This window comes from Xenopus tropicalis, chromosome 2, assembly GCF_000004195.4.
Source record: "Xenopus tropicalis strain Nigerian chromosome 2, UCB_Xtro_10.0, whole genome shotgun sequence".
Lineage (NCBI taxonomy): Eukaryota > Metazoa > Chordata > Amphibia > Anura > Pipidae > Xenopus > Xenopus tropicalis.
This window is the reverse complement of record NC_030678.2, coordinates 42,925,962-42,945,188: the sequence shown is the minus strand read 5'-3', so window position 1 is coordinate 42,945,188 and position 19,227 is coordinate 42,925,962. Positions and strand designations below refer to the sequence as shown.

The window sequence follows — 19,227 nt, the reverse complement described above, 5'->3', positions numbered from 1 at the left end:
GGCATTGATTGGGGCATTATGTTTTCTGATAAAAATACAGAGCAGAAATGGTTGTCATTTAAAATGATATTAAATCATTACTGTTCTCAATTTATTCCATTAATAAGAAAAAGTAGAAGTGTTAAGAATCACCCTATGTGGCTTAACTCTGAGGTAAAGAAGTTAATAGGGAGAAAAAGGAAAGCTTTTAAGAAATATAAGTCAGAGGGGACAGTAGCTGCGTTTAATGATTATAAACACTATAACAAGTGTTGTAAAACAGCAATCCGGAAGGCAAAGATAGAAAATGAGGAGCGCATCGCGGCCGAGGCCAAGACTAACCCCAAAAAGTTTTTTAAGTATATTAATAGTAAAAAGATGCAGGTTGAGGGTGTGGCCCCATTGAGTTATAATAACAATATGGTTACAGCGGATACAGAAAAGGCAGATGTGCTTAACCAGTTCTTTTCTTCTGTGTATACAGTAGAGGAGCCAGTGGGACAAGTCTCACCCAATAGCTGCACTGTTGCCTCAGCTCCAACTACACAGTGGTTGGCACAGGATATGGTGCTTAAAGGGTTACACACGATAAATGTAAACAAGGCACCTGGGCCAGATGGAATACACCCTCGGGTACTGAGAGAGCTAGGGGCAGAATTGCAGTGGCCCTTGTTTCTGATATTCTCAGACTCTCTTTCATCAGGTATGGTACCTAGGGATTGGAAGAAGGCGAATGTCATTCCCATATTTAAAAAGGGAGTAAGATCTCAGCCTGGCAATTATAGGCCTGTAAGTTTGACATCCGTGGTGGGCAAGTTATTTGAAGGCTTGTTAAGGGATCACATTCAAAATTATGTAGTGGAGAATGCCATTATGAGCAGTAATCAGCATGGCTTTATGAAGGACAGGTCATGTCAGACCAATTTAATTGCTTTTTATGATGAGGTAAGTAAGAAGCTGGACAGTGGGGATGCAGTAGATATCATCTATTTGGATTTTGCGAAAGCATTTGATACCGTTCCCCACAAACGACTGCTTTCTAAGCTAAGGTCTATTGGTCTTAGTGAAGCCGTTTGCACATGGATAGAAAACTGGCTACAGGATCGGGTACAGAGGGTGGTTGTTAATGGTACATTCTCTACTTGGAATAAGGTCCTCAGTGGGGTCCCTCAGGGTTCTGTACTGGGTCCACTTTTGTTTAATTTGTTCATAAATGACTTAGGGGAGGGTATTATGAGTAATGTATCAGTGTTTGCAGATGACACAAAACTCTGCAGACCAGTCAATTCTATCCAGGATGTGACATCCCTGCAGCAGGATCTTGATCAACTGGCAATCTGGGCAGCTAAGTGGCAGATGAGATTTAATGTGGATAAATGTAAGGTCATGCACCTGGGATGTAAAAACATGCAAGCCCCGTATACCCTTAATGGGACTGCACTAGGCAAATCCATAATGGAGAAGGACCTTGGAGTCCTTGTAGATAATAAACTTGGCTGAAGCAAGCAATGCCAGGCAGCAGCTGCAAGGGCAAACAAGGTTTTGAGCTGTATTAAAAGGGGTATAGATTCACGGGAGGAGGGGGTTATTCTTCCCCTTTACAGAGCGCTGGTAAGGCCCCATCTAGAATATGCTGTTCAGTTTTGGTCTCCAGTGCTCAAACGGGACATTACTGAGTTAGAGAGGGTCCAGAGAAGGGCAACTAAGCTGGTAAAGTGTATGGAAAGTTTCAGTTATGAAGAAAGACTGGCCAAGCTGGGTCTGTTTACACTGGAGAAGAGGCGCTTAAGAGGTGACATGATAACTATGTATAAATATATAAAGGGATCATATAATAACCTTTCTAATGTTTTATTTACCAGTAGGTCCTTCCAACGGACACGAGGGCACCCACTCCGTTTAGAAGAAGGGAGGTTCCATTTAAACATTCGGAAAGGATTTTTTACAGTGAGAGCTGTGAGGTTGTGGAATTCCCTCCCCGAATCAGTCGTGCTGGCTGATACATTATATAACTTTAAGAAGGGGCTGGATGGATTCTTAGCAAGTGAGGGAATACAGGGTTATGGGAGATAGCTCTTAGTACTAGTTGATCCAGGGACTGGTCCGATTGCCATCTTGGAGTCAGGAAGGAATTTTTTCCCCTCTGTGGCAAATTAGAGAGGCTTCAGATGGGGTTTTTTTTGCCTTCCTCTGGATCAACTAGTAGTTAGGCAGGTTATATATAGGCATTATGGTTGAACTTGATGGACGTATGTCTTTTTTCAACCCAACTTACTATGTTACTATGTTACTATGTAAGATAAGCCAGACAGCAAGGATATGCAATTTAAAAAATGACTTTATTCCTATAAACATATCAACATATCAACATAATAAAAGCATCACGCCTGACGTGTTTTGTGCACAAGCGCACTTAGTCATAGGCAGGAAACAGGTAAGTTACATCACATTTAAATAGCATCACATTAATGATATGCACCAAAATCAACACGCACCCACTCCCAAATAAAATAAAGGGAAAACAAGTTGAAAAAAAGGATACCCTCAATATGCCCCACTAGGGGGGCCTAAATAGCAGGGGATCTTAGTATTAAACATAGCAGCTTATGTCAAAGACAGAGTTCAAACCATTAGGGTGACGTTGCCTAGAACAACCAACCAATGACAATTTTTTTTAAGAAGTGCCACCCTCAAAGGGCTCCCTTCCGAACTGTGCCAAATATTCTCCCATCTGCACCCCAACTTCACAGTGCTTTAGAAAGCAAAGTAGCACAACATGGTTGGTGGCCAGCATGCCTGGATCTGGCCTTGGTTTCCAGTTTGAATGCTCCTGGTTATATATTAACACAGAGGAGCCTGCACAACAGATATAATACATCTAGACATAGTGGGTATTTCACTATTTTTGCTTTTTAAAACATAGTATAGGGCAGGGGGCATTGGTGCATTAGGCAAGAAGTAAGGGGCTTATTAAAAAAAAATCATTATATAATTATTATATAATATTATATTTTTAAATGTCTGTGCACTTGAAAACAGTATTTAATTATCCCTTCCTGATCTGAATTTTGAAACAATGTAACAGAAATCAGATCCTCCAGATCTGTTAAAGGGGTTGTTTACCTTTAAATTAACTTTTAGTATGATGTAGATTAGGGATCCCCAACCTTTTATACCCCTGAGCTACATTCAAATGGAAAAAGTGTTGGGGAGCAAAACAAGCATGAAAAAAGTTCCTGGTAGTGCCAATGAGAGCTATAATTGGCTATTTAATAGCCCCTATGTGGACTGGCAGCCTACGGAAGGCTCTTTTTGGCATTATACTTGGTTGTTATGCAACCAAGCCAGGAATTCAAAAATGAGCACCTACTTTGAAGCCACTGGGAGCAACATCCAAAAGGTTGGTGAGCAACATGTTACTCACAAGCCACTGGTTGGGGATCACTGATGTAGAAAGTGCTATTCTAAGACATCTTGCAATTGGTCTTGATTTTTTATTATTTGTGTTTTTTAAATAATTTACATTTTTGTGAAGCAGCTCTCCAGTCTGGAATTTTAGCAGCTATCTGGTTGCTAGGGTCAAATTTAACCTGGCAACTAGGCAATGGTTTGAAAAAGAGACAGGATAATAAATAGGAGAGGGCCTGAATAGAAACATAAGGAATAAAAAGTAACAATAAAATTGTAGCCTCTCAGAGCAATAGTTTTTGGCTGTCAGGGTCAGTGACCCCTGTTTAAAGCTGGAAAGAGCAGGAAGTGGAAGGCAAATAATTCAAAAACAATAAAAAATAGACAAGTTTTCAAAAATAGGCCATTCTATAACATACTAAAAATTAACTTGCTCGATTCTTCCGTTCATCAATACCACAATTACAGAATATATAAGCTGACAGATACTGCTTTAACAGGTTACAAATAACCTTAGCATCTCCAGTGAATGTTCATTAGAAAATTGCTTAGATTTGCCTTTTCTTCCATTATGTTAAAAGCTGTTTTGGCTTAAGTATCTCTCTGAAATTTTTGCAGCTGAAGTTTTGCAGCAGATGTCAGTATATATGGAGCAGCATATATTTTTGTTGTAGATGACTTGCAGCGTTGTTGCGCAGCTCATTATAAAGGATGTATTTCCTCTTCAGTGTGTTTGTTTTGCTGCAGAGAGTGATCTTTCCTGGATACTTGTGTGTCTGTGTCTGATGTATTGAAATAGAGGAACTCAGTACGTAGTGTGGGTGTAACATAAAATAAACCGTGCCCTCACATGATATCATGCAAAACCTCTAAACCACAAGTTTATATAGTGCAAAGGTATTGAGACCAGACAACACTCGTGTTGAATGCAGTATTAGATATTTGTGCTTTAGGAGCACAGAAACAAGAACTTTGTTGTATATTTGTTAGTTGTAAAGCAGTTAGTACTAGCTCTAACGGAGGAAAAGGTGAAAAGAGCCATATTGCGCTTCCCTCTAGCCAAGACTCTTAATTACAACAATAACTTGCATATTATGGAGGAGAGCAGACTGTAGCCTCATTGTTTCAGTGCTTCATGTAGTCAGGACCAGCAGTAGACAGATATTGCTTTCAGTAGAAATTACATTTACAAATAGGTTTCAAATGATATTAATGCATATTGGAAAGTTAATCAGAATTACAGTTCCTTTCATTATACAAAAATAGGTTCTCCTGTGATCACATATTACTTTTTCATAGGACATTCAGAAAAGACAGGCAAACCATGTGCTTTCAGGTAACGGGAGGCAGCCAAACAGATGTATAACTAGGAATTTTTCCGGTGCCATATCTGTTACTACCCACATACCAGTCACTTGGCACGCAGCAATGGACTGTCTGATGTGAATCAACATTCCTAGGATTCAGCTGTTAAACATATACATCTATAAATATTCATTTCTGTTTTATAATTAACATAATTTTACACATATTAACACATTATTTTGGTTGTCTGTGCAAAAAATAACACTAAGGCAAGGCCTGTGTTTCCACATGAGAGATCCATGCCAGGGGAACTTAGTAAAAAAACAAACAAAAAAAAAAACAACACAAAATTGTCTATGTGCTGGCCTCAGAATTTGTGTGCATATATAGTTACATAGGGTTGAAAAAAGACCATTAAGTTCAACCCTTCCAAGTAAACCCAGCACACACAACCTATACTGACCTATCTATACACTCACATACATAAACTATATATACCAACATCAATACTAACTGTAGATATTAGTATCACAATAGCCTTGGATACTATGCTTGTTCAAGAACTCATCCAGGCCCCTCTTATAGGCATTAACAGAATCTGCCATCACAACATCACTAGGAAGGGCATTCCCCAACCTCACTGCCCTCACCGTGAAAACCACCTACACTGCTTCAAATGGAAGCTCCGTTCCTCTAATCTAAAGGGGTGGCCTCTGGTGCGTTGATCGCTTTTATGGGAAAACACAACACCTGCCTATAATCCCCTCTAATGTACCTAATCATGTCCCCTCGCAAGTGCCTCTTTTCCAGAGAAAACAACCTCAACCTCGACAGTCTAACCTCATAGTTTAAATCTTCCATCCCCTTAACCAGTTTAGTTGCACGTCTCTGCACTCTCTCCAGCTCATTAATATCCTTCTTAAGGACTGGAGCCCAAAACTGCACTGCATACTCAAGGTGAGGCCTTACCAGGGACCTATAAAGGGGCAAAATTATGTTTTCATCCCTTGAGTCAATATATAGAAGTGTATATCTTGCTGCTCAGTCCTCCACCTATAACCAGATGCCATGATCGGTCTCAGTACTGCTACTTGTGTCAAGTTCAGTGTTGGACTGGCCCACCAGGATACCAGGAAATCTCCCGGTGGGCCCAGGTGTAAGTGGGCCCTCCTGCTCCTGACCATTTGGCCTGCTTCATGGTCATTCCCTATTTCTGAATGGGAACAAAGAGGAGAAATAGATGTAAGAATAGATGCTAGCATGTAAAACAAAGAGAGTGGGAGAATAAAGAGGTTGGGTGAGGAAAGGAGGAAAAATAGTTTGGAAAGCGGGCCTAGGGTCTAAGCTTTTCTGATGGGCCCCTGGGTTCCCAATCCGACACTGGTTAAATGATATGATGGTTCATTCCTAATTCCCAGTCCCATAACATGTATGTGTCCCTACATCCCCACTCCTTTAATGCACAGCTTTAAAATGGAACTATTTCACTGCCCCCCTGCAAGTGTTTTCTCCATTTTCTACAGTGTAGTTTCAGTAGTTCTGCTGCTCATTTTTCTTTCAGGTTTCTTAGGTTCTTAGGTTTCTCTTCCCTTTATTTCTCTTTTCCAAGGGACAGAATCTTCTTGAAGGCATGCAGAATGGCTTAGTCACTGTCAATAAGTCCCTGGCCAAAACACCTGCAGGCAGTCATGTGTTAGCAAGTCAGGCCATCAAAGAGGAAGCTAACATGAATATTGACTTTGTTTATATTGTAAACTGTGGCGTCATAATGTAGCTGTGTTTCATTTTAATACTTAACTCATTGTTAAGATCCTATAGTGACAATGAAAAGTCACAAAGTTTGCACCACCTATAGTAACCGTAGCTACCAATCAGATGTTTGCTGTAACAGGTAACCAGAAAATGCTTCCTGATAGTTGGCTGCTGTGTCTTAGACCTGCTTCAACTGTTGCCACCTTTATTAAATTACTACAAATAAGGCTACCAACCAGACAGTATTCTAAATAGACTAATAATAGACTTGTTGGTGGACTAGGAGAAGAATGCAGACATTTCTGGGTTTAGGCTGACCCTTGTGTACCACAGTGTGGCTACCCCCTACTTCTTAGCTCAGTGCTGTCCAACCGGCGACCCGCAGCCGCCCCCCTGTGTGGCCCCCACCTGTCTGGCTGCTGTGACTGCTTACCTTAGTGTAAGCTTTAAATTGTATCGGTTCTAAGATTAACTACACCATCTCGCCAAGTTTTAGCTGACAAATTGTCGGATTCGGATTTTTAGCAGTTTTGACGCATAGTTAATCTCGAAAAAATTGCAACTTTTTTTCTGCAACTTTTAGTGCTAAAAATCTGAATCGAGAAAAAAGAAAACCCGATGGTTAATAAATGGGCCCCTAAATGTGTGGCTTGGTTGCAGGGAGGTTGAGATGATTTGCCCTGTGCTCCAAGGAGTCAATACAACAGCAATTATAACCCTTTTCAAGGACTGTTTTTTAACTAATATGGCTAATGTATTACTAAAGAGTAATGCATTTTTATTTACCGAGGAAACAAGCAGTTGCCATTTAGCCAGGTTAAAGCAGGGTAACAATGTGCTGATGCACAGTACAACTCCTTTCCTATCAGCTTTCCTTATGATTTACTGCAGGGTGTGTTTGGCAATGATGCAACTCTGTTAGCAAAGCATTTGTGCCTGACTCTGTCCTGCAGCAGTATCCCTAATGGATGCACACTGAGTATTAGCAACATTTCTATGACTCTGCGCTTTCTCAGATGACTCACATATTCCCTATTGCACCACTTTTGCAAGGAAACTGTTTTTGCTTTTTAATCTCCTTTCAAAGGTTGATCTTGTGTAAATAATGGCATGGGGACAGACAGTCATTCTATTAGGCTAGTTTATGGCCATAGTCTGTTCTCCTACTCATAAAAATTGCCTCTATCTATAACCGAATTGGGACACAGTTGGCATCGGGCACAGACATTTTAGGGCAGAGAATGGAACCTAGCAAACTTGTTTCAGAATTTTGTATCTGTATGATGGAATAAATTGTAAGATGTAGATTTTGGGTTGGAATGTGTTGGGTTGGAATTCATGTTGTTTTGCTATACTTTGTGTAAACAACTGACTTGAAAACTGCAGTGCTGCCTGTACTCTCCTTGCCATTTCTCACATTAGGGCTTGCGAACATGAGTGTTTGGCCCTTCATCCTCCTGCCGTTGCACAGGGAGTAGGAGAGCTCCACCTCAGGGGAACGCAGGGCAAAACACTCATATGTAAAAGGCCTTACTAAGCAAAGCAGCTGTGAATTGTAATTTAGGGAATTGGGGTCCAACTTTTATCAGATGAGCCTGGCCAAAGGTGCTTTTCCACACTCACCATGAGCAATCACAAGGGGGCCCCAGGTCAAATCATTGATATCTTTAAAGGAAAATTATAACCGCAAAAATGTATGTCTCTATAAAAAATAAGGCATAAAACAGCTCGTATGTAAAACTCTGTTTCATCTAAATAAACAATTTTCATAAAAATATCCTTTTTTAGCAGTATGTGCCATTGGGTAATCCTAAATAGGAAATTGTCATTTAATTTTCAAGGGTGGCCATACATGCAACAATATTATCAGACAAAACTTTTGGTGTGTGTAGGGTGGGAGATGAGGCGACTGATATTGGTAGTCTCCTCAAACAGGCAGGACTGAAATATTTCATCGGGTGCCTTTGAAGTTGCCTGAACATCATAAACATTAATGCTGAATTATCAGATAGGACATTACTTTGTTTTTACCTGCATATCTGACAATTTAGACATTAGCAGAGTGGACAAGCAATCTTTCTTACAACTTAAGGGCCATGGCAGATGGGGAGATTAGTCGCCACGAGACTAATCTCCCTTGTCGCGGGCCACTAATCTCCCCAATATGCCATCCCACCGGCTAGAATGTAAATCGCCGGTGGTATGGCATTCCTCTCAAGGCAAATCGCTGCACGCATATGCCGTCCCACCGGCAATTTACATTCTAGCCGGTGGGATGGCATATCGGGGAGATTAGCCACCTGCGACAAGGGAGATTTGTTGCGGGCTGTGATTTGTCACGGCCCTAAGGTGGCCATACTCTTTAAGATCTGCTCGCTTGTTGATCTACCAGTGGGTGATATGCAGGCATTGGCACCTCAATTTGGGGACCGCATGAACGAGCCGATGTGGACCGTGATCCGATGTAAAAATCCAAGCTGCCCTATCACGATCTGCTCGATTTTAGGTCAGGTGACAGTCTGAGATGCACATTGTTGGTGCCCATACTCTGGTAGATAAGCTGGCAAATCGGTCTTAAGGAATATTTACTGATATCTATAAAGCTTGGCAGGATTATTTAATAGATCAGTTAAAAATAAAATATCTGTTTTATAAATATTCAGTCTGGAGGTATAGTTTTTTTTTTTTTTAAGGGCCCAACTATTTGAGGAGTGTGCTCATTTACAGCATCTTCCGTATTAATTGCTGCCCTTTTTCATTGAAATTGCACCTAAAATTCCTCAGAAAATACACAGCGTTGGGCAGAGCTGGGAGTGCAGGGGTGTGGGCAGGAGTGGCACTGAGCTTAGTGATGAATTGCCATAATATAAAAGTGCTGGGATGTTCCCACTGTAGGTATGCACAGTATTGCCTGCAGTTGCAGCAGCACTGTGCCTCTTTTACACATGTTCACTTGCTAAGCCACTTTTTTGTATTATTATTATAGTTTTGTATGGGAGCACCAACTCTTTTCAGACAATAATGATCATACCACCCCCATTTAGTTTTCTGTCTTTATTATCACACACTGGGAAAGCTGTAGTCGGTAAGAACATTATGATCAAGCAGGAACGCCCCCTACTGGACAAGAGTCATCACTGGATAGATGTGATCAAACTAATATGAGTGAACATTAATGTAACCAGCAAAAAAGTACACAGTCCTGCACCAGAGCCCTAACTCTGTAATGTTTAAATGGGATTGATTTTGCGTATCAATTGCTTGCATAAAAGTAATCCTATAGGCTTGGATTAAGTGTTATTAAATCGAAAATGAATATCCTACTGCATTTTATATGCCTTTTAATATTGTTGCCATGATTGTACAGGTATGGGGCCCATTATCTAGAAATCTATTATTCAGAAAGCTCTGAATTTTGGGAAGACTATCTTCCATAGACTCCATAGACTAAGTAATTCACGTTTCTAAAAATTATTTCCTCTCTGAAATAATAAAACAGAAACTTGTACTTGATCCCAGCTTAGATATAACTCTTAGCAAAAACAATCATATTGGGTTTATTTAGTGTTTAAATTATGTTTTAGTAAACTTAATGTATGGTAATCCAAATTACAGGAAAACCCAGATCCTGATTATTTGGATAACAGGTCCCATAACTGAACTGTTCTTTAACTGAATAAGTACTTATAAATGCCATATTCTCTGTGTCTCCATCTTCAGGTGCAGGAGAAAACTTGGAAAATACAATGGCAGCTTTCCGGCAGTGAGTACAATATTTATTTGAAAGCATGATATATTTTGTATGTACAGCCTAAGGAAGGCAATACATTTTCCCTTATTTCTTTTTAGGTGTTTCTAGCTTACCTTGCATTGTAGTGTTACCTAAGCAGACATCAGGGCTCATCTATCAATATTGGGTAAATCTGGTCCTAGCGCTACTGAAAATTTTTCCTTGACCATTGGAAAAAGCTAATCACTGCTTGATGCTATTGGTTACTGCCTATGAGCCCTATAGTATTTTAACATAGCGACAACCTTAATTGTGCCCCAAGCCTCTTTTAGGTTACAATGACATGCAAGAAGTGTGTTATCCACAATAACCCCCACAAACGTCTCACTAGCACCTTTTATAAATGATTCCTGTTGCCTTTCCCTTAATATGACATTTTGCATTAAGGGTCCAGTGCCCCAGTTTAATCGGCTTTGTGGGTTTCTAAGCTAAAATCACATTCTTTGACTGCCTGTACCAAGAACGTTTTGGTCGCTTATTTCTAATTCTTTCATTCATTCTTTTCTTTTAGCCTTCACATCACTCAGACAAATTCCATAAAGTATTCCAAGTATTTAGGCTTTGTGTATTGCAAATACATTTTGATTTCCCTTCAAGAAACAGTAAAACTATTTAATATTATATAAGTTGCCATGGGCAGAGGCTTATGCAGGTAGCAATATGGAACAACTGCCCAAGTCTAAAATTCCATGGCAATCAAAGGGTCTGTCCTTCTTGACAGGACACATTTAGAAATGCAGGGCTACGTGAATGTCCATAAAAATTTGCCATATATGCTTTATTTCCCAGCATGCTGTGGGGTAGCACCAGTGTATGAGCAAGAACAAAGTGTGTTCCACACTGCTCTGGTTAGGCATAGCTGGACCCTAATAAAACTATTTGAATTTAGATAATTATAATGCATTTCTATAGTAACATTAGCCTTACCAGTAATATGGTGTAGCCTCACACTGGTCTTGCAATGCTGAAACTCACAAAAAGAATCCATAACAATTATATCCACAATGGTCTATCTATTCCCAGTCCAAATTTCTTTACACCCTCCTTCTCTTTTGGTCTTCTAACATTTAGCTTCTCTTTTAGCTTTCAAAAAGGCATCAGTTTTGTACTGCTAACACTTACTTTTAGTGCTCTTTTAGGGCTGCTGTCCCATTACTAGTTCAATATGGGGGTGGCACCTCATAACACATACCTCCCAACATTTAAAAAATGTAAAGAGGGACAAAAAGAAATGTTGTGAGTAGCACGGCAGCATTTTCTGAAACACGCCCATTCTTGCAGCCACCCCATAAATACCACTCCCATTTTACAAAATTATTTAAACCCATTTCTGGGGGTTTGGGGGTCTTGTTTTATTACACTTTTCATTTAAAACTGTGAAATTGCCTTTTAGGCTGCAAGTCTCAGTTCCCCCAGGAGACCTGTTTAGCTTATTAGTTACAATTGTATCTAAGTGCAGTGTTGCCAAAAAGCCTACTTATTTAATTAAATTTGAGAAACATTGTATCATTTTTAGCATTAAGCACAGGAGATCAAAGGGAAATGAGGGAGTTTTCAGTAAAAATGTGGGACTGTGGGCTGAGGTGTTAACATCAGGACTGTCCTGCGAAAATCAGGACTGTTGAGAGGTATGATAACAAACTACTTTATGTATTGCACCCTCCTTCCCAGCAGAGATTTCTAAGCCCACAAGTTACTATTTAGCCAGTCCTAACAACAAAATGACACAGTACTTATGTTCTCAATTACCTTGGGAAAAGGTTTTCCAGAGGAAAGTAAGCAAGTGATTCAGGACCTGACTGGACATGATCTGTAGACAGCGATGGATTTCTAAGCCGGGCCCCCCGAGGCCGGCCCTATTCGCCGCCTTCCCCCACCCCTAAATTCCCCTGCCACTCCTAAAATATTTGCCGCCCTAGGCCCGGGCCTTTGTGGCCTCACCACAAATCCGGGCCTGTCTATAGAAACTTGGGGGAACAGAAGGCTGTGTCAGGCTATAGGGAAACTGCACCTGCCCTCTGTGGCTGTTTGTACAGCTCTAAAATCTTCAGGGAGGAAGAGAGCAATATGCAGAGCAGAATCTTATTGGAGATGCTGCCTGACAATTGACAGTCTAGCAACCCGGAGAAAGAGCTGTTCTCCCATTAATTAATATAAGGTAGAAAGCACACAATGGTGCACAAATTGTGTGCATTAAAACGCTATTAACAAAAGTCTACTATTGCTAATTATATTTTTGACTGGTGCTAAAATTCTGGATCTGCCGGCTTTGCTGCATGAGATGCAAGACGCATAGATGTGCGGGACCCCTGGGATTAACAAGATGTTACTTGCAGGGTCTCTTTGCTGCGCCTACATATTCAACTTGTATTTCCATTGCATGATGATGACGATGGACACAGTTCACACCCACAATGCAGCAAAAGGTTAAAGCAGCTTGCATGCAATTAGCCAGTGAGCCCCCTAATTTGTTACTAGTCAGGCACCTCAGTTATATAAGTTTTCTGGGTAAAAACTGCATTCTGGGTACAAAACAAAGTGTTAATTTGCTCTTATTTTTGAACTGTGTACATTGTACCTTAAGTTTCTTTTTTACTTAAATTAAATCCCTCCCATTTGGGGTGCCATTGGATTGCCATCCAGAGGGCACTCAAGCAATGAATCTGTAAGCTAAATTGTGTTCTAAAAATGTATGTGGAACCATTGCCACCATTTCTTTTTTTATGCCTTGCAGTGCAGTTAGCCTTGGGACGGATATGCTGGAGCTAGACTGCCACCTTACAAAAGATGAACAGGTTGTGGTGTCACATGATGGGAACCTAAAGAGGTCAACTGGTGTCAATCTCAACATACCAGATCTGAACTACTGTGTAAGTTAAACTTTTTTTCCCTTGATAGTTCTGCAGTATGGACATTCTCTAGCCTTCTCTCACACGTTACCATTGTTCTAAGGCAATGATGCCCAACCAGTGGTTTGTGAGCGACACGTTGCTTACCAACCCCTTGGATTTTGCTCCCAGGGACTTAAAACAGGTGCTTATTTTTGAATTCCTGGCTTGGAGGCAAGTTTTGGTTGCATAAAACCCAGTGTAATTGCCAGACAGAGCCTTCTATAGGCTGCCAGTCCACATAGGGGCTACCAAATAGCCAATTATAGCTCTCATTGCCACCTTTTTTCTTGCTTGTGTTGCTCTCCAAATCCTTTTCTGTTTGAATGTGGCTCACGGGTATAAAAGGTTGGGGATCCCTGTTCTAAGGGATCAGTGGGGCCATACTTTTCTTAATACTATTCTTATTTGCAGTTCATCCTATAAATCGTATAAGGAACCAAATATGTCCTTATAGTAACTGATGAAAAGCAAATTCGAATAATGAAAACCAAGAATCCTACAGTAATAATGTAACATCAGGCAGGAATGTACAGGCCACTGGGGCACTGCTGCATCAAGACAAAGAAGGAACGTTGTCCCAAGAGGCACTTTCCAAGGGATGGCGAAAAGCTGCCACACCTTTTTATTGATATAACTGAAAGATAGGGAAATACAGAGGCAAATTTGAAGCCATAGATCTTCAAACTTTGGATTGTGGTATTTTTGGGTTAGTATATAAAACCCCAGGAACAATCTCTTTTATTGTGAGCCTTACAGCATGTAATTAAAGCAGTCATAGAAAGGGGGAGCTATGTAAAAGTGACTTGTACTGTGCTAAAATGAATGGAAACCTGGTCTTAAAAGCAATACTAATAATAATACATTTATATTAGAAAACTGTTAAAAAGCTTAGTAGAATCTAGAATTGCAGACCCTGACATAGGATGTCATTAATGGGTGATACCTCTCGTTAATTAAAGTTAAATGTATAATTGTTGGTTTTACTGTGGTATTTCTTTAAAGCACAGCCCAACCTTGAAAATGAGGTTTACAAGTAGTCTGATGTCATTCATTTTCTACATTTTTAATGTTAATTTTCCCCAAGCTGTTAATAAGCTGTTTTAATGGTCCAGCAATTAGTGCAAGAGGTAATTCACATAACACTCTATTGTCTACTGATACATTAACCTTCAAAATTTAGGTACTAGTAAGCATTATCAGAACAATAAATTAGGGCAAATACAGCTGCCAAAAGCCATTACTGTGATACCAGTACAGTAGCAGATTGCAGGGGCGCTGCTACAAAAAAGCGAGCTAAGAAAGTTACCAGGGAAGGCAAAAAGCCACTACTTCAATGTAATGTACAGCATTCAGATTCAGCCTTTATTTTTCCTAAAATAAGACATGCTCTATGCTTCCTTCAAAATAAAACAATTTTAGGTTTGTTGTTGATGCTTCCATTGCAGAGTTGAAAGGCAGTGCTGTGAAGGCACACAGAGATTGATAAGGGCCGATGAGGGTGAGCACATTGGGCATTCTGATGTCAGAAAAGCACCATTTAAAAAGGGAATAATGTATCCCTATTGTAATATCTATATATAACTGAACTTTCTCGCTAGAAGCCAAGCGTCAGAAGAGTATTATATTGTACAGGTACAACTCAGGGCCATGTACACACAGATTTTCAGGATTGTGTTTGGAAGCTCTGACATAGGGTCCAGTTTTATGTGATCATAAAACAACACCTGAGCTAAGAGATAACATGTTTGCCAGTATGTATGTCCCCACAGGACCCACAACACTGGTTGTGCTCCAATTTTCATTGAGCCAATAAACACTGGTCCTGCTGCAATTTTCATTGATCTCTGTTGTAGGGTACAAACTCATGTTATGCCATGCCTGCAGCATACAGAACTGTGCCACGCTTTAAAAAAATTACTCCATGTTTACATTGCCTTAGGCTAATATTGATTAGTGTGTTTTTAGCCTTTAAAGGCCAGGAACTGCCAGTAAAGCTGACCATACACGCACCGATAATATCATCCAAAACCTCGTTTCGTACGGTATTTGGTGCGTATATGGCACGTCGGCAAGGCGACCGATATTGCAGGAGGCTGCTCATATCGGTCGACTCGCCGATCGGCCAGGTTAAAAGATTTTGATCGGGCGCCATAGAAGGCACCTGAGCAAAATCTGCCTTCAGGGCTGAATCGGCAGAATGAGGTAGAAATCCTATTGTTTCTACCTCCTTATCTTCCGTTTCAGCCCTGAACGTTAGTGGCCGATTGGAACAATCTTTTGTGTGACCGATGGTCGCACGAAAGATCGAAAATCGCCACGTGTGTGGCCACCTTAAAGCAGGTCTAAATGAAACAAAATGCCCTAAGCAACAAGCAACAGTTAGGGCTCTGGTACACGGGGAGATTAGTCGCCCGCGGCAAAACTCCCTGCTCGCGGGCGACTAATCTCCCAGAGTTGCCTTCCCCCTGCCATCCCACCGGCGAACATGTAAGTCGCCGGCGGGATGGCAGACGCGGCGGCGCGATTTCGCGCAAATCGCCGAAAAAGACTCGCGAGGCTTTTTCGGCGATTTCCCGAAATCGCCCCGCCGCGTCTGCCATCCCGCCAGACAGCTTTATTTGAGGTATACATTAATACAGAGTATTACTGTACAACACAGAGTATTAAATAATAGCTTATAAATTTTGAGGAGTTTGTGAGGACATGGGGGAACATATTTCAATACAAAATTCAATACAATCATCATCCTTGTTTTAGCATAACTGTGTCTGTCCATCTTTAGGAAAGGCTTCACTGTCTCACTGTCTCAGCCCAACAGCTCAAAATTGTATCTTTCTGTTAATACAGATCATCCATATTAGCACAGTGGCCTAAATGCTATTTATGTAGTTAGAGTTTCCGAGACTATTTGTGACTTTCTTAGCCTTGCACTATGAATACTTGTGACAGGAGACAACAGGTGGATTCCTTGTTCTGTGCAAACATTCTAAGCTCCAAGCAAATAGAATGACCTTTGGTCTTGATATATAAAATCATCCTACAATTAAAGTTGTTCTGTGCCTGTGTCCTGTTCTAAATCTTTTTGATTTACAATAATATATATGTGTTTATACCACAAATCTAAAGCTCAATTATATACTTTAAAGTCCTAGTTTAAGTGCTTTTACCAGTGCCAAATTTCCTTATGTATTCTCCAGAATATAAGACCCCAAACAGCGAGGGGCCAAAAGGATAGATAGCTTGAATCTACCACTTTTATTGAATTTTAGGTCATTTGTACTGATTATTTGTTTTTGCCATAAAAAATGTCATCGCACAATGTGATTAATTCATCCTGTATTGTAACCGTTGATCAGTGATACATTTTTTTTATTATTTTTGTTTTATTTGATTGCGTGTTTCAGGAATGGGTTGGCTAAGAAGGCCAGTGATTGGAAGATTACCTGTAACTGGTCATCATGAAAATCTGTACCATGCATGCCACTTCAGATACATGTGGTATTGGGGGGTGCTTAAAGGGGTTACTAGTTAGTGAGTTTACAAGAATAGAAGGACATTGAGGAAAGAGTAGGTGTTAGAAAAGTTGAGCAAAAGGATAGATGTCTGGGCAGATGGCTAGTCATTCTGACCAAAATGTGAGATTAGGGCTCACCACAGAATAATTTGCCCACTTTCTATTCATTCTTACAGGATTTTTAGAAGCGTATTTATCAATGGAAAAATAATTGAGTTCACCATTTGATAAATGTGATTCTAAAAATCCCATAGGAAGGAATAGAAAGTGGGGGGATTTTTCAGTGATAAGCTCTAATCAAATCTATTCAAGCAAGCTATTGTTTCTCCTGCTCAATAAAACCAAAGCAGTCATGAGCTGGACTTGTATTTTTTACTATTGAGTGCTATTCTGATATCTATCACTTGTAGGGAGAAAACACATGGAGCTACTTAGTAGCAGCTACTTGTCACGGCTACTAAACGCTAGAAAATACCCTGCCATAGACAATACTGAGAATTGCCTCTGTAAAAACACACAAAGGGCCAATTATCAGTAAATGATCAGCATTGTCTATTCTAGTAGTCACGACATGTAGCTGCTACTAGTATCTCTGCGTGTCTCTACCTTCCCATTGTTCTGCTGATTGGCTGCTGGGGTTGGGGGTAAGGGAGGGGGGTAATATAACTCCAAGTTGCAGCGCAGCAGTAAAGTGTGACTGAAGTTTATAAAAAGAAAATTATTTCATAGCTGGATTTTATTGGAGAAGCACTATTACCTGATTGATTTATAAATAACATGTTTTCCCAAGACAGTAGTATTCCTTTAATGATGTGACATGGTAGAAAACACTAATTCTGTCCCCTTGCACTAATCACACCACCTTGTAAGCACCTTTTTTCCAGAGAAAACAATACCAACCTTTACACTCTACACTCATAGATTAAATCATCCATCTCTTTCAGCTTCCTAAGCACTGTAGAGTCAACGTAGAGCAGAATAACAGAATATTTTAGCTGACTACAATTATTTTTTGCAGTGATTTAAAGTAATGCATTTTTCTGCTTGGGGAGTTCTGGAGCAATATAATTGTACTGGATTATCCTGACTGGCTTTAGAGGTCATTTCATTGCAAAAGACCTTTCATACAGTTGTACGTGTTTGATCTTGTTTGGTATGGAACATTGTGCTTTACATAGCAGGAATTCCTTTTAGTTTTTATTTTGTGATTCTAAAGGACCATAGGCCAGCAGTGCTCTCTGTTAAATCTACTCTTCTACTTTCTCTGCTATTTTTTGTGTTGATTTCTGATTTCTTATAGTACTTAGCAGTTTCTTTTATTAGACGGAAACAGTAACACTTTTAAATATATTCTGGTTCAGGTTTCACTTGAAAAGCAGGCTTTGGGATTGCCTTGATTGATATATTTATAACCTGCAGGGCTAAGCCCTGTACATTTGTCACGCAGTTAGCACCTTTTTAAAAGAAAGTTACTGGCCTCTTTCCAGCTTTCAAATGGGGGTCACTGACCCCAGCAGACATAAATTATGGCTCTGTAAGGCTACAATTTTTTTATTATTGTTACATTTTATTACTTGTCTTTCTATGCAGGAACTCTACTATTCATATTCCCATCTTTCGTTTAAACCACCCTAGCAACCAGATAGCTGCTAAAATACAAAAGCTGCTGCACAAAAAGCTCAATAACTGAAAAACCATCAAAAATAAAGACCAATTTCAAATTGTCTCAGAATATCCATGTCCACATCATCATTAAAAGTTAATTTAAGGTGAACTACCCTTTTAGGGGGGTGGGTCCGGGGCTGAATTTAGAATGTTGCATTGCCAGTAAATTTGGCCCCGGCAGGCATTTTACCAGTTAGGTCAGGAAAATAGCGATCGATGTAGGGCATAATGAAGAGAGGGGTGAGGGAAAATGCAGGAGTGGTGCTTTATTTATTGTGCTGCTCCACCATGTATCCACAAATACATGTAACTGCACCTTAGTATACCAATTCTACAACAGCTGCACAATCCTGCCCTTTTGGTCTACAACAGATTCACAAAATTCTGTACAATTGGGCTATAGATATAAAATAAAGACAGGATAATTTTAAAAAATTGGCTGCCACAGTTCTATGCTACTGCTGTTTCTGTACTGTTTTGATTGTCTTTAACACCCTGTGCTTTGCCTGAACTTGTGTTTGTATCCAGATCTCTGTGTTTCCAAACCATGCCGAATCTCTCATTCTTCTGGGTTAATACCATTTTCCCCCCCATCTTTGTTTCAATTCCACATTTTAGTTACCGTATATCTGTTGATAAGCATAAAGTTACCCAGGGATTACAGAATTATTTTATAAACATGTGTCACAGAAAGAAACAATATGAGAGAACCTAGCTCAAAGGATTTCACAGGTTAAGCACTTGAAATACAGGTTTTTAAGAATATTTATTGTTTCAATACATTTTTTGCTGTATACCATGTGCTGTGTAGCAGGCCAGTTAGTCCATAGAGTACATTTAAATTATCGTGCTGTCATAAAAAGAAGTTCATGGTCAACTTGGGGCCCAAAAATTCTTTTAAGGGCCACATTGAGCCCACAGGC

At 40.0% G+C, this 19,227-nt stretch overlaps 1 protein-coding gene across 2 annotated transcripts in view; it reads left to right on the top strand.

Moving 5' to 3' along the window:
- gdpd1 (glycerophosphodiester phosphodiesterase domain containing 1) overlaps positions 1-19,227 on the top strand; it is a 51,060-nt gene that overhangs the window by 17,864 nt on the left and 13,969 nt on the right. For both annotated transcript variants that reach the window (XM_018091286.2, NM_001017323.2), the window contains exons 2-3: positions 10,165-10,207; positions 12,969-13,104. In XM_018091286.2, coding sequence (XP_017946775.1) covers positions 10,165-10,207; positions 12,969-13,104 — 179 coding nt within the window. The remainder of the gene's footprint in view (positions 1-10,164; positions 10,208-12,968; positions 13,105-19,227) is intronic.